General features: G+C 37.6%; 1 protein-coding gene across 1 annotated transcript in view; it reads right to left on the bottom strand.

The window, feature by feature from the left end:
• Positions 1-18,449, bottom strand: part of LOC136255566 (uncharacterized) — a 382,542-nt gene that overhangs the window by 29,030 nt on the left and 335,063 nt on the right. The window contains exons 10-13 of the mRNA XM_066048359.1: positions 16,156-17,418; positions 15,828-16,109; positions 6,940-8,217; positions 6,599-6,880 (exon numbers count right to left, since the gene is read on the bottom strand). Of these exons, the coding sequence (XP_065904431.1) occupies positions 6,599-6,880; positions 6,940-8,217; positions 15,828-16,109; positions 16,156-17,418 (3,105 nt within the window). The remainder of the gene's footprint in view (positions 1-6,598; positions 6,881-6,939; positions 8,218-15,827; positions 16,110-16,155; positions 17,419-18,449) is intronic.

An 18,449-nucleotide genomic window follows, 5' to 3' on the forward strand; every position in this document is an offset into this window, starting at 1 on the left:
TAAGGTTACAGGCTTGAATTTTTCACTGTTCGACATCACTTCAGCCTGAGAGGTGCTTTTTGGCATACCGCAGTATGTACAATACATTTTTCATGACTTACCAGTGTCCTTCTTTGTGTTCAACACTACCACCTAACAACACAGGGGTGTAGCTATCCTTCAGGGTTTCCCAGGCACTAGGTATAGCAGTCCCCATGCAAGCTACTTATTAAAAATGCGAGCCTATCCCTGTGGACTCTTTATTACACATTTGCTTTTGAAAAATTGTTTAAAAGTGTGTACGTGTACCTAGCTTACTACCACACTGCTGTTTATGCAGCTAAGTTAGTAATATTACTGCATGAATATTATAGAAGCAACTGACTTAATGTCTGATAGGTGCTCCAGCCCAGCGGCGGAGGAAGTAGTTGATATGAGGGGGGGCTGGGCTGACCCAGACTTATTTCTATAGTTTGGTAAGGTGAGACCAAAAAAAAAAAAAAAAAGGTCACAACCAACTGACAAGAGCTTTCCACCTCACCAGCTACCATTTCTAGCTGATAAACTACATAAAAATCCTTTCATAGCTCGCTACACACTGACTACTTTATTAGAGTGACTGCTCTATTAGAGTATCTCGATCTTTATCACGGTTTTCAGCCCCACTCCAAGAAAGATAATTTCGGTGTGATATCATTCTGAGGGGGGTCCCCCTCAGCAGACCGAGGGGGGGCTTTAACCCCCTAGCCCCCCCCTCCTTCCCTTTCCGCCGCCTATGCTCCAGCCCCAGTAACGACTTCTTTTTCACTTTTCCGTATTTGTATACAGCTTTTCTTTAGGCGTACTTCATATATCCAAGTACTTTATATATCCAACACTAATATTTTAGTCGAGATTTTAGTCTTGCTTCTGGAATCCTTGATGATGACATGACTGCATTGCAGTAGCTCTTCCCACCATGACCTGGAAGACAACGGTAGCCATGACTGTTGTCAGTTTATCATCCGTCTACCATTACATCCAGTACTGTTTCAACTAAGAAAGTTCATCAAAATTGTGTGTGCTTAATCTGCAACCACTCAGATTTCAAAATGTGATCACATGATGCTATGCATTATATAGAACTTTACTTAATTGATGAAGGGATCTTCAGAATAGGTGATCTCTTTTGATAGCAGCTGCTCAAAGTGTCACAGATGTGCAAAAAAGAGCAAGTATGTATTGTTCATTTCAGTAGATCCGTGCCAGGGTGGGTGCCGCAGTTTATTATGCTTGCAGCCTGGGCATCGGCAGTGATTACCCAGGCCTGTTCCCGGGTAGGCCTGGGTGTAGCTACACCCCTGTAACAACATCAAGTCATACCAGTAACTGCCAGTTTTGCTAATAACCCTCTCACTGCCACATGGCAGTTTGATATATAAACGTCAATGGCATCACATTCTAAGTGCTCTGTAACTTCAGTTGAACTCCTGCACATATCCAGTAGCAGCCATGCCCTTAAGTGAAGGGGAACAGGGATAACCGGTCTCTCATGCACTATTGCACAGTTAGCATATCAAAAAGGCTAATGGAAATTGTAACATTTGGAAAGTTTTACAAAGCACTAAATTTTAACCTTAATTCTTATGATATATGTATTAAATAAAACAGCCTAAATACTACTTCATGTCCTTTTTATAGCTTTAGCTTGGTCTCAGTGATCAGTTTAAAATTTTTTGAACTGCCATTGTTTCTTGCCTAATAGAAAATACATGTATTTGCACTATATACAAATAAGGCAAAAGTGCTCTCATTAGAATCCATAATTTGTCTGACAAACCGTACATAAAAACAAGGCCCATGAATTTCTCTATACAATGGCATTTGAATTTCTGTTGCAACACTTTCATAGTGGCAGTTGTTAACAGTTGACTCCACCACAATGTATGCTCCATACAATTTTCTATAGGAGAAATTCGTTACCTCAGTACGCAAACCTCTAAAGTGCAGTGGGTTGCCGTTACTCAAATTCGCTAAACTTTGTTTCATTTGATGAGTTGAATCATACAGATTAAGAATCCACCCAAATGAATGGTTTAATACATCACAAAACATATAAAAAACAAGGATTTTTCACAGTACCTTGATGCATAAATTCTCCGTACAAGGCTCTCTCCTCTCTTGCCCATTGGTTGCTATACAAAATCTTGCACATCACTTGATATGCAATTTATCAATGATTCTGATAAATGCAACCACATCTCCGTAAACTGGAGTATGCGGAAGTTATGATGCGCTGTTTGAAAAACGGTGTTATTTTCTGTAATTTTACTTCGTAAAAATTAAATGTAAGGTAGGTGGGGGTAACTTCATGAATACTTTGCTTTCGTTTATAACTTTCGATCTACTGAATCGATTTTAACCAAAGTTTGTTATGTTTAGCACGTACATATGTACTCTCAGCATACCAACTTACAAGAGATTTGAGCTTATTGCTGAAGAGATATAGCACTAAACATCTGGTGGTGTAAAAAAAACTCGTTTGGGGTAACTTCGTGAATTTACGTATTCTCGTGTTTCTTCCTATAGAGTCCACGATTGTTGTTAGAAAGAAGTTGCACCTGTCAATGTGAACTGCCTTTTAAGTGTAACCTTATTAATTAAAGAGGTGCCTTTTCAAAAGTCCAAAATGCATAACTTTTGTATAAACACAACTGCAGGGCTCTTGGCCATGCATTGTTGTAGACTATGAACTAAATATAGTTCATTTTGTGTATGTATGTTATTATTATGCAATTACAATTTTAGAATTATGCTGCAAATAATTTTTTACCTCGGCTCGTCCACCAAGGGCCCTGCACTTGGGAAGATGTTGTGGTTTATGTTTCACCAGCTCTGGCCACCTCCGCAAGAATCTTTCCCACCAATTCCGGCCTGGTATGGAGTTTGCAAAAGGATTCAGTCTCTTGATGTTATTCAAGTAGTCTTGAACTATGATACCAACTGTATCTACATTCAGAGGAAACCCAAACTGTTGTAAGACCTGGCAGCTACGATAAATTTCCCTCTCTTCATCCATGGTCATAACAGTTGGGGGGCCACCATAGCGCTTCTTACTTTTATCCTTTAGTTGAATTTCCATAGTCATCGACGACATTTTTGGGACCCTTGGTGCTAGGTGTACAGTTCCAGAAATTTCAGACAGCCAAGATAATGAAGGTGGATTCACAAATCTCTTGTTCCAATTACACTCTGTCTACTGCACCATGCTGTTTGCTTTCATCATTCATTTGCTTCTTTGTTCTTCTCAAAGGATAATTAGTAGTTGTGGTGCTTATTAGACCTTATGCATTATTGGGGTGTGCAAAAATTATTTTCCATATACGCTTAGGATCTATCCGCAATACCAATTATTAGAAAGTGGCGACGGAGTAGCACGGGTGTTTCAGCTGTCTCACGTTCTTGACAAATTAGGTGAGAAAGTGACTTACTAACAAGACAGGAGGTCTGTACAACGTTTATTTATTATACAGTACTGGGTATGTTATTGCGTTCAGTTGGGAGTGTATTTTTTAGCCATGAGGCTGTACCTGAAAGCTCAACTTAGCGGTGGCCTTATTATACTACTGAACAAACTTGAAACACTATCCCATTTTTAATTTATTTATCCTTAAAGACTTGAGTGCTCTGGTACTGGCTGATAATCAATGATGGTACAAAGTAAGTTAAGTAACTTGCCCAAAACCACCATTTGCGATGTGCTATAGGATTATTACTGTACATAACTGTTTCACAGAACTCCTACCTTATTACTGAGTTGCTTTCTCATCTTAGTTAGTAAGAAATGTGAAATAGTTGAAACACCCATGCCACTTCATCACCATTTCATAGTTTTAGCATTAATTTTAATATTTCGGATAGATCCTGAGCGTATATGGAAAACTAATTTTCGCACACCACAACGCATAAGGTCTATGGTTACAGAACACACCACTATCCAAACACATGATTGTACATGTGCGTAAAAAGAGGGTGAATGGGTGTAGTAGCCAAGTTGTCTCTAGCATTTATTAATGCTGGGTAGTCGGTATATAGTCTTACCAGTTTAGTTTTTGTGAGGTAGCTAGCAAATAATGCCTTTGAGGGGCAGATCCACCTCTGGATCCAGACTTCTAAAAATGAAGGTTTCACTCTTAATGCTGGATTCTTCAGCAATGTTTTACTGTTTAATCATCAACATTTAGCACATTAGAAATTCAGCTGAAGTTTTTAACAGTTGCTGTAATAGCTATAAAAGACAAAATGATAATTATTTTAGAGGCACTTATTGTGCAGGAAGGTAATAAATAGCTGCTTCAAGTGATATTTATACCATGGGCAATTCTAAGGAATGGGGGGCATGGCCCCCTGCTGAAAATTAACATTTTAAAAATCTTGGGGAACAGTTGCAGTACAGATTAGCATCATTATTTTTAGCATTTTCATGTTTTTAGCATAAATTGTTAACCACATTTAGGCAAAACGATCCAAATCGCACATTAGAAGTTTCGAGTTAAACGGTTTTAAAGAATTCAAGCCAGCATAACTCTCCAAGGATAGCAAGCATACATATGAAATTTACACTAAAGATGCATCAATCTGTTACCTTTCAGACCACTTCCAGTACTTGTAGCTGCTCGTAGAGTTTCCCGATAGAAAATCTGAGCAGTTGGATGAGCGATGTAGTATCGCAAGTGCTCACAAAGGGATGGAGGGTGGGGGTTGTGGGGTGGGAAAGGGTTAGACCTCAAAATAGAGGCAGACCATGATTGGAGTCAAGAGATGAGATTTCAGGGCTGTGCTCGCTCCTTAGTGGCTGATATGTAGCAAAATCCACAGAAAAATGTCTGGCCAACATTATCAAGCTATCCACCAGTAAACCACTGATTCTTGCCAAGCCAGGTCCTGCACAAGGCCTAAAACCACCATTCGGGCTCTACACACCACTCAGAAAAGACGTTTGTTGAAACAAGCCTCGAGTAGTTTGAGTGGTACTGAGTGTCAAAACTACTAGTACGATAGTGTAGCTATCCACTGGTGGTTTTAGTTTGATTTTGCCTGATGTGTGATTTGGATCGGCTTTGTAAAATATGCTCACAATTTTAGGCTGTTATGAAGCCATCAAAGTGCAAAAATCCTGTAGCTTCTGGGGGTTGCACCACCCCAGACCCTTCAAAATTCTACTTTATAATATACAGCCATACATGCTGTTCCCTACTTGGCCCTCTGTAGGTCAGGTCTAGAATGCACCACTGATTTATACTATGTGGAAAACAAAAAGTATAATATAGCTAGCTACCTGTAGCTACACATAAAAGTAAACAAACTAGCTTTTAAAAACTTTAAAAAGTGAAAGGAAGTAGGGACTGATGTACTAATTATAAAATGCTACAAAAAGTAAGGAAACAAGCTCAAAAATGATACAGCTGAAATAGGAAATGATCCATGCAATAAAAACTAAGGAAACTGACCACTTGCTAAAATGAGACACACTTTAATGCCTACTTTTGGCTAGCATCTTGAAATGAGACCATCAAATTAGCCAAAGTAGGGATTAAAGTGTGTCTCATTTTAGCAAGTAGTCATCTAATCTTGTTCCCTTACTTTTTATTGCATGGATTGTTTCTCATTTCAGTTGTATCATTTTTTAGCTTGATTCCTTACTTTTTGTAGCACGTATAATTATTATATCAATACCTACTTCCTTTTATATTTAAAATTTTTTAAATAGCTAGTATAGGTTGGAGTGGTGCATTGCTACTTTTTATGCATTGAAACAGTGACCTCATGTCTGTATGCACATGCGCACTTGCTCAAATGCTGGAAAACCGGACTTAGTAACCATCGCTTCAACTGTAAATAGGTTAGCGATGTTTATTGCATTATTATAACAGTCCTAGGCTGTAAATCTTACAACTGGAATCACCAGAGTATTGGCAGTAGTTGATCTAGGATTTTAAAAGGGGGTTTCTGAAAGTTGATATAACTGAAAAATAAAGCATCTGAGGGCATTTCTCCAGAAAATTTTGAGATTCTAGAAGCTTTGAGATTAAATTTTAGGCTACTTTTAGTTAACACAAATACAATAAATCCAATACTTTAAACAGTAAATACTATAGCTAACTATGGGCATTGTGATTTAGGTGTAGCTATGATTGCTCTATTAGAATAGTTATGTGACTGCTCTATTAGAGTATCTTGATAATTTTGGGGGATAAAAACAAACTGTCGCTGAGGGTTTGATAGCTATAAATGGTGTTAATTAAGTGCATTTGCATGTATGTTACTGAAATAAAGTGATATATAGTTGTTTGCTATGACAAATTGTCAATACAAACAATCATGAAGCTAGTTATAGACTGCCACTGAACTAAACTTTAATGGGGGTTTCTGTTGTAACCACATAAACCCATCTAGATCCACCACTGATTGGTGTTTATATTAGTCACTTCACTAAGAAATAATCCAATTGTCCATTTATAACAGACATTATAACCAGTATCAAAACATGTGAATGTGGTAATTTGCTTTGTGATTATGGTAGTACTGGACACTTTACTGTATATCACTAAAATAATTGTAAGGCACAACGTTTCCTTACCTCTTACACTAATTGCAGCGTAGTTAGAGTAATTTGTTCCATAATTATTAGTAGCCACACATCGGTAGTTACCAGCATCTTCTGGTTGTAGGTTAATGATAGTGAGAGTATTAGTGTTCACTCCAATGGCACCAGATGGAATACTACCACTCTGTCTTTCCCAATTATATGATGTTGCTCCATCTGCCTCACACGTTAGTGACAAGTTGTGGTTGTTAGTGGACAACCTGATTACATGACTTGATGGATGAGTAGTAATAATTGGTATGTAGCAAGCATGCCCTTAAAAACAAATATTTAAACAGTTCTACTATGGCACAAAAACGAGAATGCAAACAAACCTTTTAATACTCCAGGATGACCATAACTCTGTTTTAAAACAAACCCATACACTATTGTTGTCATCAGAGCTGATGTATTAGTATGGATGATTTCAACCACATCCTCTGATATAGTCACTATTGTAGCATACGCTTCAATGACATTGTTAACTTTAATTGGTATCCATTCCTGTGTGTCTAGTGACTTGTTTACTCCTCCTGATATCAAGTAGATCATGTTAGGTTGATAATACTGTTCCACCACTATGATGTTAACAAAGTGTTTGTAATTTGAGTCATCTGAATTATGAATTGTAGAGAAAATAAACTTATTTAAGTAGTGAATGGTAGCAGGTACAAGTGTCATCATCGGATCACCCTTGCTATCCTCTTGTCGTCCATGGCTAAACTGAAAAACTAATACTTCTTTGTTTGACTGAATTGCACAATACTCTTGAGACTTCAATAAAATGTTAACAAATTCCCCTTCATTGATAGTATAAGATCTCCTTGAATCATCACTACAGAAAATATCAGCAATAGTGGAGTTATATGCTGCCAGTACTTTCATAGTATATGACCTTCTGGTGGCTAATGGTGCAGTATAATATACTCTACCCCATAATGTGGTAGGTGGTACTTGCTCTATTAGGTAATCACAATGTGCAACATTCCATGGTACATTGCCACATTCATGACCACTAAACACAGATACTGGTTTGTTAGTAACAATTTTGGTTCCAGTCAAGTCCTCCAATGATCTAACATACACTGTTTGTAACCTGTTTATCACAAATGAATATTGTCTACCACTAGTGAGAATAGTATCAGTATCATCAACTTTAATGGTGACTGGTTGTGGGACTGTCAACTTCATCATTGTGTTGTTCTCTGTACCAACTATCAGTATTGAACTATAGTAATGGATATTATGTACTGTAGTCCTAGGTGCTGACATGCCATAATACACATATTCTTTAATACATAAATGTGAAATGGATAAAGCAAAATAGGTGTCACTACTAGCTTTTTCCACATTTTGACCAATCACTGCCACTCTATCACTACTGGTCTTAAGGTAAATCCCCTTATCCTGATCATCATGTGATAACACTACTACACTACCAGGAAGATCCACAATGTCCTCATTGTTAGCAGTGACAGTTCCATTGTAATAATATCGTATTCCTGGAATCTCAATGGAATAGGACACTGGTTGTGATTCAGTGGTCATTATTATAATGGATGGGTTTCCAGTACCACCAACATTTTTATAAAAACTCAAATAAAACTCTTCCCCTGCATAAAATACATATATAAGCACACAATTTATATTGAGAGGAGTTATGTGTGTTGTGCAGTAATAATAGCCAGATATGCATGTAGCTAGGACTCTGCTGCAAACTTTTAGATACTTTTACATTGTACCATAGTTTTTGAAATTACACCGGTGGAAAATTAAGAAAATTTCTAAGGGGTTTCAGGTATAAAACAGGGGTATACTTCTAGGATTTGCAGTTCCAGCATGCAAAGCATGCTCTAACTAAGAGGTTTCCCCCACAAGAAATTTTGAAAATTCACCCTTCTGAGATTGAACAATTTTGATTGAATAGACATTCTGAATCACTGTGATGGTAGCTATAATCATTATAGTTATACCATCGGCATGAGTGCTTTGCCTGATATATGCACATAATCATGAGGGCCACAGGGCCGAGTGCGAGTGTGTATATATCAGGCAAAGTACAAGTGCCAGTGGTATAACTAATATGTGACCGGGTTTATGAAAAGGGGTCTTCCACACACATTCAATTTATCAACTTTGATGACTCATAACTTCTGATTGGAAAAGGCTATTGAACTGAAATTTAGTCACAAGTGAGCATCAACATAGCGTAGTGGATGGAAACAGTTTCAGGTTAATGTGTTTCTTGAATACTGAGTTACGGACTTCTGAGTTCATAGAATTGAATGTGTGTGGAAGACCCCTTTTTGCAAATCCGGTCACATATGTTCCACGTGGGTTAATCACCTACACGTTTGGGAAACTGCTGGCATGCTTTACGAGTGTATTTATATTGTAATATGTAAATTTTGATAGTGGGCACTGGAAATAACATAAGAATAATGACAAGGCATTGCTGTGCTAAGAGTTCAAATGTACGCGTAACAACATGACCTTATGAAAAGTTCAATTGTGGGTTTTTACAGTAAGCAAGGAGACACAAGACATCGAAATGCCACTTTATAGTGATGGTTTAACATTGTTATACTGACAGGTATTCACTATAATTATGAGTAATGTTATGGTCATGAATAAAATTACAGTCACGTATGAGTATGACTCCACCATCAATGGCTCAATTTATTTAGCACAAAATATGTAACATTGAGACACAGGACATCAAAATGCGACTTGGTAATGATCGTTTAACACTGTTATAAGTGCTTCCAGGTAATAATCATGAAAAAAGTATATCCATGAAGTTGTATCCTGGGAAAATGGTTGCACTTCTAAAAGAGCAAGCCACCTTTATCAAAGCAAGCATGGCCTTGATGTGGATGAGGTAGTGGTACCGCCCTCTATTTTATACAAGCTCAGACCAAAATTGATTGTGGGAATAAATCAATGCTCACGTGATGATTACCTCAAATTGAAGTGCTGTCACAAGAAGCACTCAAATAAAGGCATTTTAGTATCCTTGCCATTCTACAAGTTGGGAAATAGAGGTGTACCGATAATCGGATCGGTTAAAATATTGGCCACCGATATGGTAATTTTTACCAGTATTGGTATCGGTACAGAACAGCAGGAGGACCTACAGTATATCACTACCGATATTTATACAGCAGCAATAGTTTGTACATAAATGGATTATGCATTGGTTTTCTACATTATCCGTGCGGCTCTTTAGTGCCAGTGGCTTATTGTTCACTCTGCAACAAACACTATGCTATGAGAAGCCAATAAATACATGTGATTGTGGTGTTTGTTGCTGGAAAGCTTATTAAAGTCTTTACAAATGAAGCAGTTATAGAGTAACTTTGAAAAGAAGAATCACAGGATAACCAAGGAAATTTGCTGTACCAGCTTTCTCACAAGCCATCACAATGCGGAGTAATGCAGAAATATTCATTTACGGCTTCATTGGAGTATGCATAAAAATGTTTATGGGTGCTTAATTGTCTGATATTTTACAATAGAAACCTGACTTGTATACCACCACAGGAAGAGTATAGCAATGAATACATGCACATGTCATTGTAGAGTAGGTAAATGTACACTTTTATTTGCTTAAAACTATAATGCAAATAGCAGATCAACTATCAGCTTCTTTTGGTGGCATCAATACCTGGTATCGGTACATGCCAAAAAAAACCATATCTGATTCAGTACAACTCTATTGGGAAATGTTACTTAAAGGTGAGAACTGGTATTACAGTGCATTCACAAGTGTTTCGGCACATTTTTGAATGTGGACACACTCACATCAGGGGTGTAGCCAGGATTTTTTGAAGGGGGGTTCCAGCACCAGCATTGAGTTACTAGAAGCAGGGGTGTGGGGGCGCAGCCCCCAGCCGCTGAGAGACTTTTAAATAATAGTTAGACGTCAAGAACCAGGGTTCTACGGGATTTAGAAAACTCGAAGGCCCTGGGCTGTAGCGCCTGAGCGCAGCGAGGGCGCTACTAAGGGCCTGAGGGTTTTCTAAATCCCGTAGAACCCAGTGGTTCTTGACGTCTAACTTATTTAGACTACAACTCGTTATTGTACCTTGAGTTGACAGCTGCTTGTAAATAGGAAATGTATGGCTAATTACTAGAAACAAGCCCTCTACACCTCCCGACATGGCGGGACCTCAGCGTGGCTGTTGCTACCCGTTTAAACGCCCATGCGTTGCCAATGTTACAGGCGCGTGCTATGTATCGAAGTACTGGACTCAGCGAGTGGACTACAACTCATTGTTGCTGTTGTTGTGCCTCGACAGCTGCTTGTAAGCAAGTAATGTAGTGTTGATTACTACAAACAAGCCCATTACACCTCCCTCTAATTCAGTACGGCTGTTACTAGCCATTTAAATGCCCATGCGTTGCCAATGTTACAGGCGCGTAATTATCGTGTTTCGTATCGCCTCAGAGCGTGGTCTCTATTGGACATGACCGTGGCTCTACGAGATTTAGAGACCACGTTTTCAGCCAATCAAATTTCAGTATCAAACTTGTTGTAGTCTAATATTTTAATAAATCAAAACTCAGCAAATTGCTATATTTTATGCAAAAAGTACATTAATTATGATGCATTAAGTGCCCCTGGGATGAAGGTAGTACTAGATAAAGTCACCTATAGTGGAAACAGACAGCATAACATATAGAGACACATATAGTAATCTGTAAGTGATGGTTATATCTCACTGTGGTATAGAAGCCATGAATCCACTGATACAAATGACAATCAAAACAATATAACAGCTATACAAATATGCATAGCATGAATTCATTTTGCATAACACAAGTGATAAATTACTGGAGCTCTGTATCTTTAAACACTGCACACCAAAGCTATAGCAGTATAAGGTCATGCTAAGTTTTGCATTTAATGTTGGAATGTCTGAATATTATGGACATGGGTATTTACATGCATGTTCTATTAGAGTATACCTGACTGCTCTATTAGAGTATATCGATCTTTTTAACAAGTTTTGAAGAGGGCTCATGTTACCTCTGTAAATCCTTCCCTGAGAGATGAATGTAAGTTTTATCAATTGTTGTGCTGTGCCATTACACTATATTGCTGACTCATTTTGTCCTGCCACACTAAATGGTGTGTTAGGATCCTGCTTGCAGAAGTCTAAATTTTACAGGGGGGGTTCCTGAACCCCCCGGAACCCCCCCTCCCTACGCCCCTGCACATTATGGATGAAACAAGTTAACTACTCTATAACAAAGCTTACCGCTTTGGGTCTTTTATTATACATCGTGAATAGTGTTTAAACAACGCAAAAGCATTAAAACACTTGTAAGTTTCCCAAAATTTTCCCTACTCGACTTTCTATGATATACATAGGACTCATCCATTTATTATAACAATTGTAGTAGCTACACCATTAATTGCTGCCTAGCCATAATCGAATCTATCAGGTATGCATATAAAATGAATCCAGTGGTTACATTCATATTGGCATCAAGGCTATCAGCCTAAAATGGAAGTGTTTAATATTAGCTGTAACATGGGCACTCGTGATTTTCCTATATGTACAGGCATCGAAACAGTAAAATCTGATGTTCAGACATATGACTGGACAGACCTATAAGTGATCAGCACTTTATAATATTGTCCAGATACATTTTTTACTGCATAATAGTGCATTATTGTGTGTGGCTTATTTATATGCAGTACATTGCAAATTTGATTACACTGCATTACTGTAAAATATTTTCTATTTAGGTATGTACTGTATGATGACAATAATCCACTGACCAAAGACTGCTACAACTCAATTAGTAGTGAAATCAATTAATATTGACCATAATATTCTGTAAAAGTTTGTTGTTTCACGACATACTACATGTATGCAAGAAGGATTCATAAACGTACAGATAAATGTGACTGGGCCTGCGAACATAGGGCATGTGGGCACATGATTTTTGCCTACTTTTTCAAACGTTCATCACTCATAACTTTTTGTACCATTATGTTATGGTAATGCAATTTTGAGCATCTAGTAAGAATTTAATTGGCTCTATGATGCAAGTAACAAAATACAAATATTTTGTTCCAGCGCTGAGATATGACCTGTAGAGTGACGCAGTGTGGTTTGTGCCCACATGCCCTGTTATCGCAGGCCCGGTCACAAATACTTAATACACTTGTTACTACTATGTGTTGCAACTGTTGTTATGCATCTATATCGTCAGTCACAGTGGTATCCCAGCCATCTAAGTTCAGAATCTCGTCATCTTCATCACTCTCCATCTATGCATTCCAATCATCCAAAGCCAATACTTTAGTGCTCAAGTACTCCTCATCATCATTGTAAGTTGATCAGTACTGTTGACCCGTTTGACCCACTGACCTGAATAGTAATCTGGATGGGACCCGGATCTGACCCTGTTTAATTAAAACAGAGGCACGCCCCAAGAGCTAGATTAAAAGTCCACAAGTTCCACTATTCAGCCCTACATTTTTTAACACTATAAAAAAATTGTCTGCAAGAAGTGAGTTACTACGTATTATCAAGTGGGTGTGGCTCCACGTACATAATTATTATCAAGTGGGGGTGGCTTCATGTAAGTTTAAATGTAGCTACAGAATTTCCAGAAGTTAGTTACCTACATGCATGTATGCCCACAGAGCACAGCTGGTACAATTCTGACAAGTGGGCGTGGCTCTACATACCCCATACAGACAGTAAAGTATATTCAATGGAAATATTCCAAAAATTTGGGTTTCACTCTTAATGCTCGATTCTTCAGCGATGTTTTACTGTTTAATCATCAACATTTAGCACATTAGAAATTCAGCTGAAGTTTTTAACAGTTGCTGTAATAGCTATAAAAGACAAAATGATAATTATTTTAGAGGCACTTATTGTGCAGGAAGGTAATAAATAGCTGCTTCAAGTGCTATTTATACCATGGGCAATTCTAAGGAATGGGGGGCATGGCCCCCCTGCTGAAAATTAACATTTTAAAAATCTTGGGGAAATGTTGCAGTACAGATTAGCATCGTTATTTTTAGCATTTTCATGTTTTTAGCATAAATTGTGACCACATTTTGGTAAAACGATCCAAATCGCACATTAGAAGTTTCAAGTTAAACGGTTTTAAAGAATTCAAGCCAGCATAACTCTCCAAGGATAGCAAGCATACATATGAAATTTACACTAAAGATGCATCAATCTGTTACCTTTCAGACCACTTCCAGTACTTGTAGCTGCTCGTAGAGTTTCCCGATAGAAAATCTGAGCAGTTGGATGAGCGATGTAGTATCACGAGTGCTCACAAAGGGATGGAGGGTGGGGGTTGTGGGGTGGGCAAGGGTTAGACCTCAAAATGGAGGCAGACCATGATTGGAGTCCAGAGACGAGATTTCAGGGCTGTGCTGGCTCCTTAGTGGCTGATATGTAGCAAAATCCACAGAAAAACGTCTGGCCAACATTATCAAGCTATCCACCAGTAAACCACTGATTCTTGCCAAGCCAGGTCCTGCACAAGGCCTAAAACCACCATTCGGGCTCTACACACCACTCAGAAAAGACGTTTGTTGAAACAAGCTTCGAGTAGTTTGAGTGGTACTGAGTGTCAAAACTACTAGTACGATAGTGTAGCTATCCACTGGTGGTTATAGTTTGATTTTGTCTGATGTGCGATTTGGATCGGTTTTGTAAAATATGGTCACAATTTTAGGCTGTTGTGAAGCCATCAAAGTGCAAAAATCCTGTAGCTTTTGGGGGTTGCACCCCCCCAGACCCCCCACCCCCCAAAATTCTACTTTATAATATACAGCCATACATGCTGTTCCCTACTTGGCCCCCTGTAGGTCAGGTCTAGAATGCACCATTGATTTATACTATGTGGAAAACAAAAAGTATAATATAGCTAGCTACATGTAGCTACACATAAAAGTAAACAAACTAGCTTTTAAAAAACTTTAAAAAGTGAAAGGAAGTAGGGATTGATGTACTAATTATAAAATGCTACAAAAAGTAAGGAAACAAGCTCAAAAATGATACAGCTGAACTAGGAAATGATCCATGCAATAAAAACTAAGGAAACTGACCACTTGCTAAAATGAGACACACTTTAATGCCTACTTTTGGCTAGCATCTTGAAATGAGACCATCAAATTAGCCAAAGTAGGGATTAAAGTGTGTCTCATTTTAGCAAGTAGTCATCTAATCTTGTTCCCTTACTTTTTATTGCATGGATTGTTTCTCATTTCAGTTGTATCATTTTTTAGCTTGATTCCTTACTTTTTGTAGCATGTATAATTATTATATCAATACCTACTTCCTTTTATATTTAAAAATTTTTAAATAGCTAGTATAGGTTGGAGTGGTGCATTGCTACTTTTTATGCATTGAAACAGTGACCTCATGTCTGTATGCACATGCGCACTTGCTCAAATGCTGGAAAACCAGACTTAGTAACCATCGCTTCAACTGTAAACAGGTTGGCGATGTTTATTGTATTATTATAACAGTCCTAGCCTGTAAATCTTACAACTGGAATCACCAGAGTATTGGCATTAGATGATCTAGGATTTTAAAAGGGGGTTTCTGAAAGTTGATATAACTGAAAAATAAAGCATCTGAGGGCATTTCTCCAGAAAATTTTGAGGTTCTAGAAGCTTTGAGATTAAATTTTAGGCTACTTTTAGTTAACACAATTACAATAAATCCAATACTTTAAACAGTAAATACTATAGCTAACTATGAGCATTGTGATTTAGATGTAGCTATGATTGCTCTATTAGATTAGTTATGTGACTGCTCTATTAGAGTATCTTGATAATTTTGGGGGATGAAAAACAAATTGTTGCTGAGGGTTTAATAGCTATAAATGGTGTTAATTAAGTGCATTTGTATGTATGTTACTGAAATAAAGTGATATATAGTTGTTTGCTATGACAAATTGTCAATACAAACAATCATGAAGCTAGTTATAGACTGCCACTGAACTAAACTTAAATGGGGGTTTCTGTTGTAACCACATAAACCCATCTAGATCCACCACTGATTGGTGTTTATACTAGTCACTTCACTAGGAAATAATCCAATTGTCCACTTATAACAGACATTATAACCAGTATCAAAACATGTGAATGTGGTAATTTGCTTTGTGATTATGGTAGTACTGGACACTTTACTGTATATCACTAAAATAATTGTAAGGCACAAAGTTTCCTTACCTCTTACACTAAATGCAGCGTAATTAGAGTAATTTGTTCCACAATCATTAGTGGCCACACATCGGTAGTTACCAGCATCTTCTGGTTGTAGGTTAATGATAGTGAGAGTATTAGTGTTCACTCCAATGGCACCAGATGGAATACTACCACTCTGTCTTTCCCAATTATATGATGTTGCTCCATCTGCCTCACAAGTTAGTGACAGGTTGTGCTTGTTAGCTGATAACCTGATTACATGACTTGATGGATGAGTAGTAATAGTGGGAAAGGTGCAACTACAACCTTAATGAATATGTGGTATAATTATTATGGCTATTGCAAAACTAACCTGCTTGGTAAGCTAGTCCTCCAGGATTACCATACCCTTCACTCTTAGTAAACCCATACACTATTGTTGTCATCAGAGCTGATGTATTAGTATGAACGATTTCAACCACACCCTCTGATATAGACACTTTTGTAGCATATGCTTCAATGACATTGTTAACTTTAATCGGTACCCATTCCTGTGTGTCTAGTAACTTTTTCACTCCTCCTGATATCAAGTGGATCATGTCAGGTTGATAATACTGTGCCAGTACTATAATGTTAACATAGTGTCTGTAACTTGATGACTTATGGTTACGTAAGGTAGTGAAGATGACATTATTAGTGTAATGATTTGTGGCTGGAATAACTGTCATCATTGGATCACCAGTACCACCATCAGACTGGTCGAGAGCAAACTGTGCAACAAATGTTTTTTTATTTGATTGAATTACACAATATTCTTGAAGTGATAATGACCTATTAACAAACTCCCCTTCATTGATAGCATAAGATCTCCTTGAATTATTACAGTAAATATCAACATTAGTGGAGTCATATGCTGCCAGTACTTTAATAGTATATGACCTTCTGGTGGCTAATGGTACAGTATAATATACTCTACCCCATAATGTGGTGGGTGGAACTTGTTCTATGTGATGTTCAAAGTCAACACCCATTTGATGACCACTAAACACAGACACTGGCTTGTTAGTAACAATTTTAGTACCAGTCAAGTCCTCCAATGATCTAACATACACTGTTTGTAACCTGTTGATCACAAATGAATATTGTCTATCACTAATGAGATTAGTATAAGTATCATCAACTTTAATGGTGACTGGTTGTGTGACTGTCAACTTCATCATTGTGTTGTTCTCTGTACCAACTATTAGTACTGAACTGTAATAGCGGTTTTCATATCCCATAGCTACAGTCATCCCATAATACATATACTCAGGAGCACACAGTATTGCATTAAACAGAGCAAGAAAGGTATCAACACTGGTAGATGTAGATACCACACTTTGACCAATTACAGTCACTCGCTCACTACTGGCTTTAAGGTAAATTCCTTTATTCTGATCATTATGTGATAACACTTCTACACTACTAGGAAGATTCACAATGTCCTCATTGCTAGCAGTGATAGTTCCACTGTGATAATATCCTATTCCTGGAATCTCAATGGAATAGGACACTGGTTGTGATTCAGTGGTCATTATTATAATGGATGGCCTGCCACCATTAAAGTTCTTGAAAAAACCCAAATAATAGTTGCTTCCTACATACAAAATGCAACATAACTACATGTAGTATTTATCTGTACAGTATATATGACCATCCCCAAAAACACCTTCGCTGTAAAAAAAGGCGCGTCCAAGAAACTACAAGTATCTGTAATCCATGCAGTGTAATTAACAGCTCAGTTGTAGGGAAGGACTTCATGAAAGTAAAAATAACTGGTAATTTAAAGAGCTGATATCTGGAGCGGCCAAGAATCAATCTTAATCCAACTACTTATACTACAATTTTTTAATCCATGCAAGAACATCTTACATTGGCTGTAAAAAAAGTCCACCCATGAAAGTAACTGGCAATTGAAATAGCTGATATCTGAAGAGGCCAAGAATGAATGCTGATATACAACTAATTGGAATTAACAAAAAGTTTAACATTGAACCTTTATCTTTCAGCTGTGTTCTACATTCACTCTTGCTGCATCATAAACTGATTTCTTTTAAGTCTAATTGGCTGGTAATTTGGCCGCCTTTTTTAATATTCAGTGTATAGAGCAAAAAAGGGCGGCCAAATTACCAGCCAATTAGACTTAAAAGAAATCAATTTATGATGCAGCAAGAGTGAATGTAGAACACAGTTGAAAGATAAAGGTTCAATGTTAAACTTTTTGTTAATTCCAATTGGTTGTATATCAGCATTCACTCTTGGCCTCTTCAGATATCAGCTATTTCAATCGCCAGTTACTTTCATGGGTGGACTTTTTTTTACAGCCAATGCAAGGTGTTCTTGCTTGGATTAAAAATTTGTAGTATAAGTAGTTGGATTAAGATTGATTCTTGGCCTCTCCAGATATCAGCTCTTTAAGTTACCAGTTATTTTTACTTTCATGAAGTCTTTCCCTACAACTGAGCTGTTAATTACATTGCATGGATTACAGATACTTGTAGTTTCTTGGACGCGCCTTTTTGTACAGCGAAGGTGTTTTTGGGGGTGGATATCACTCATTTTGTTATAGTGATAGTCTCACTGGGGGAACAACAAAATTGTTTAAATGGTAACATTAAGATGACTGAT

The sequence above is a fragment of the Dysidea avara genome, chromosome 5 (assembly GCF_963678975.1).
Source record: "Dysidea avara chromosome 5, odDysAvar1.4, whole genome shotgun sequence".
NCBI lineage: Eukaryota > Metazoa > Porifera > Demospongiae > Dictyoceratida > Dysideidae > Dysidea > Dysidea avara.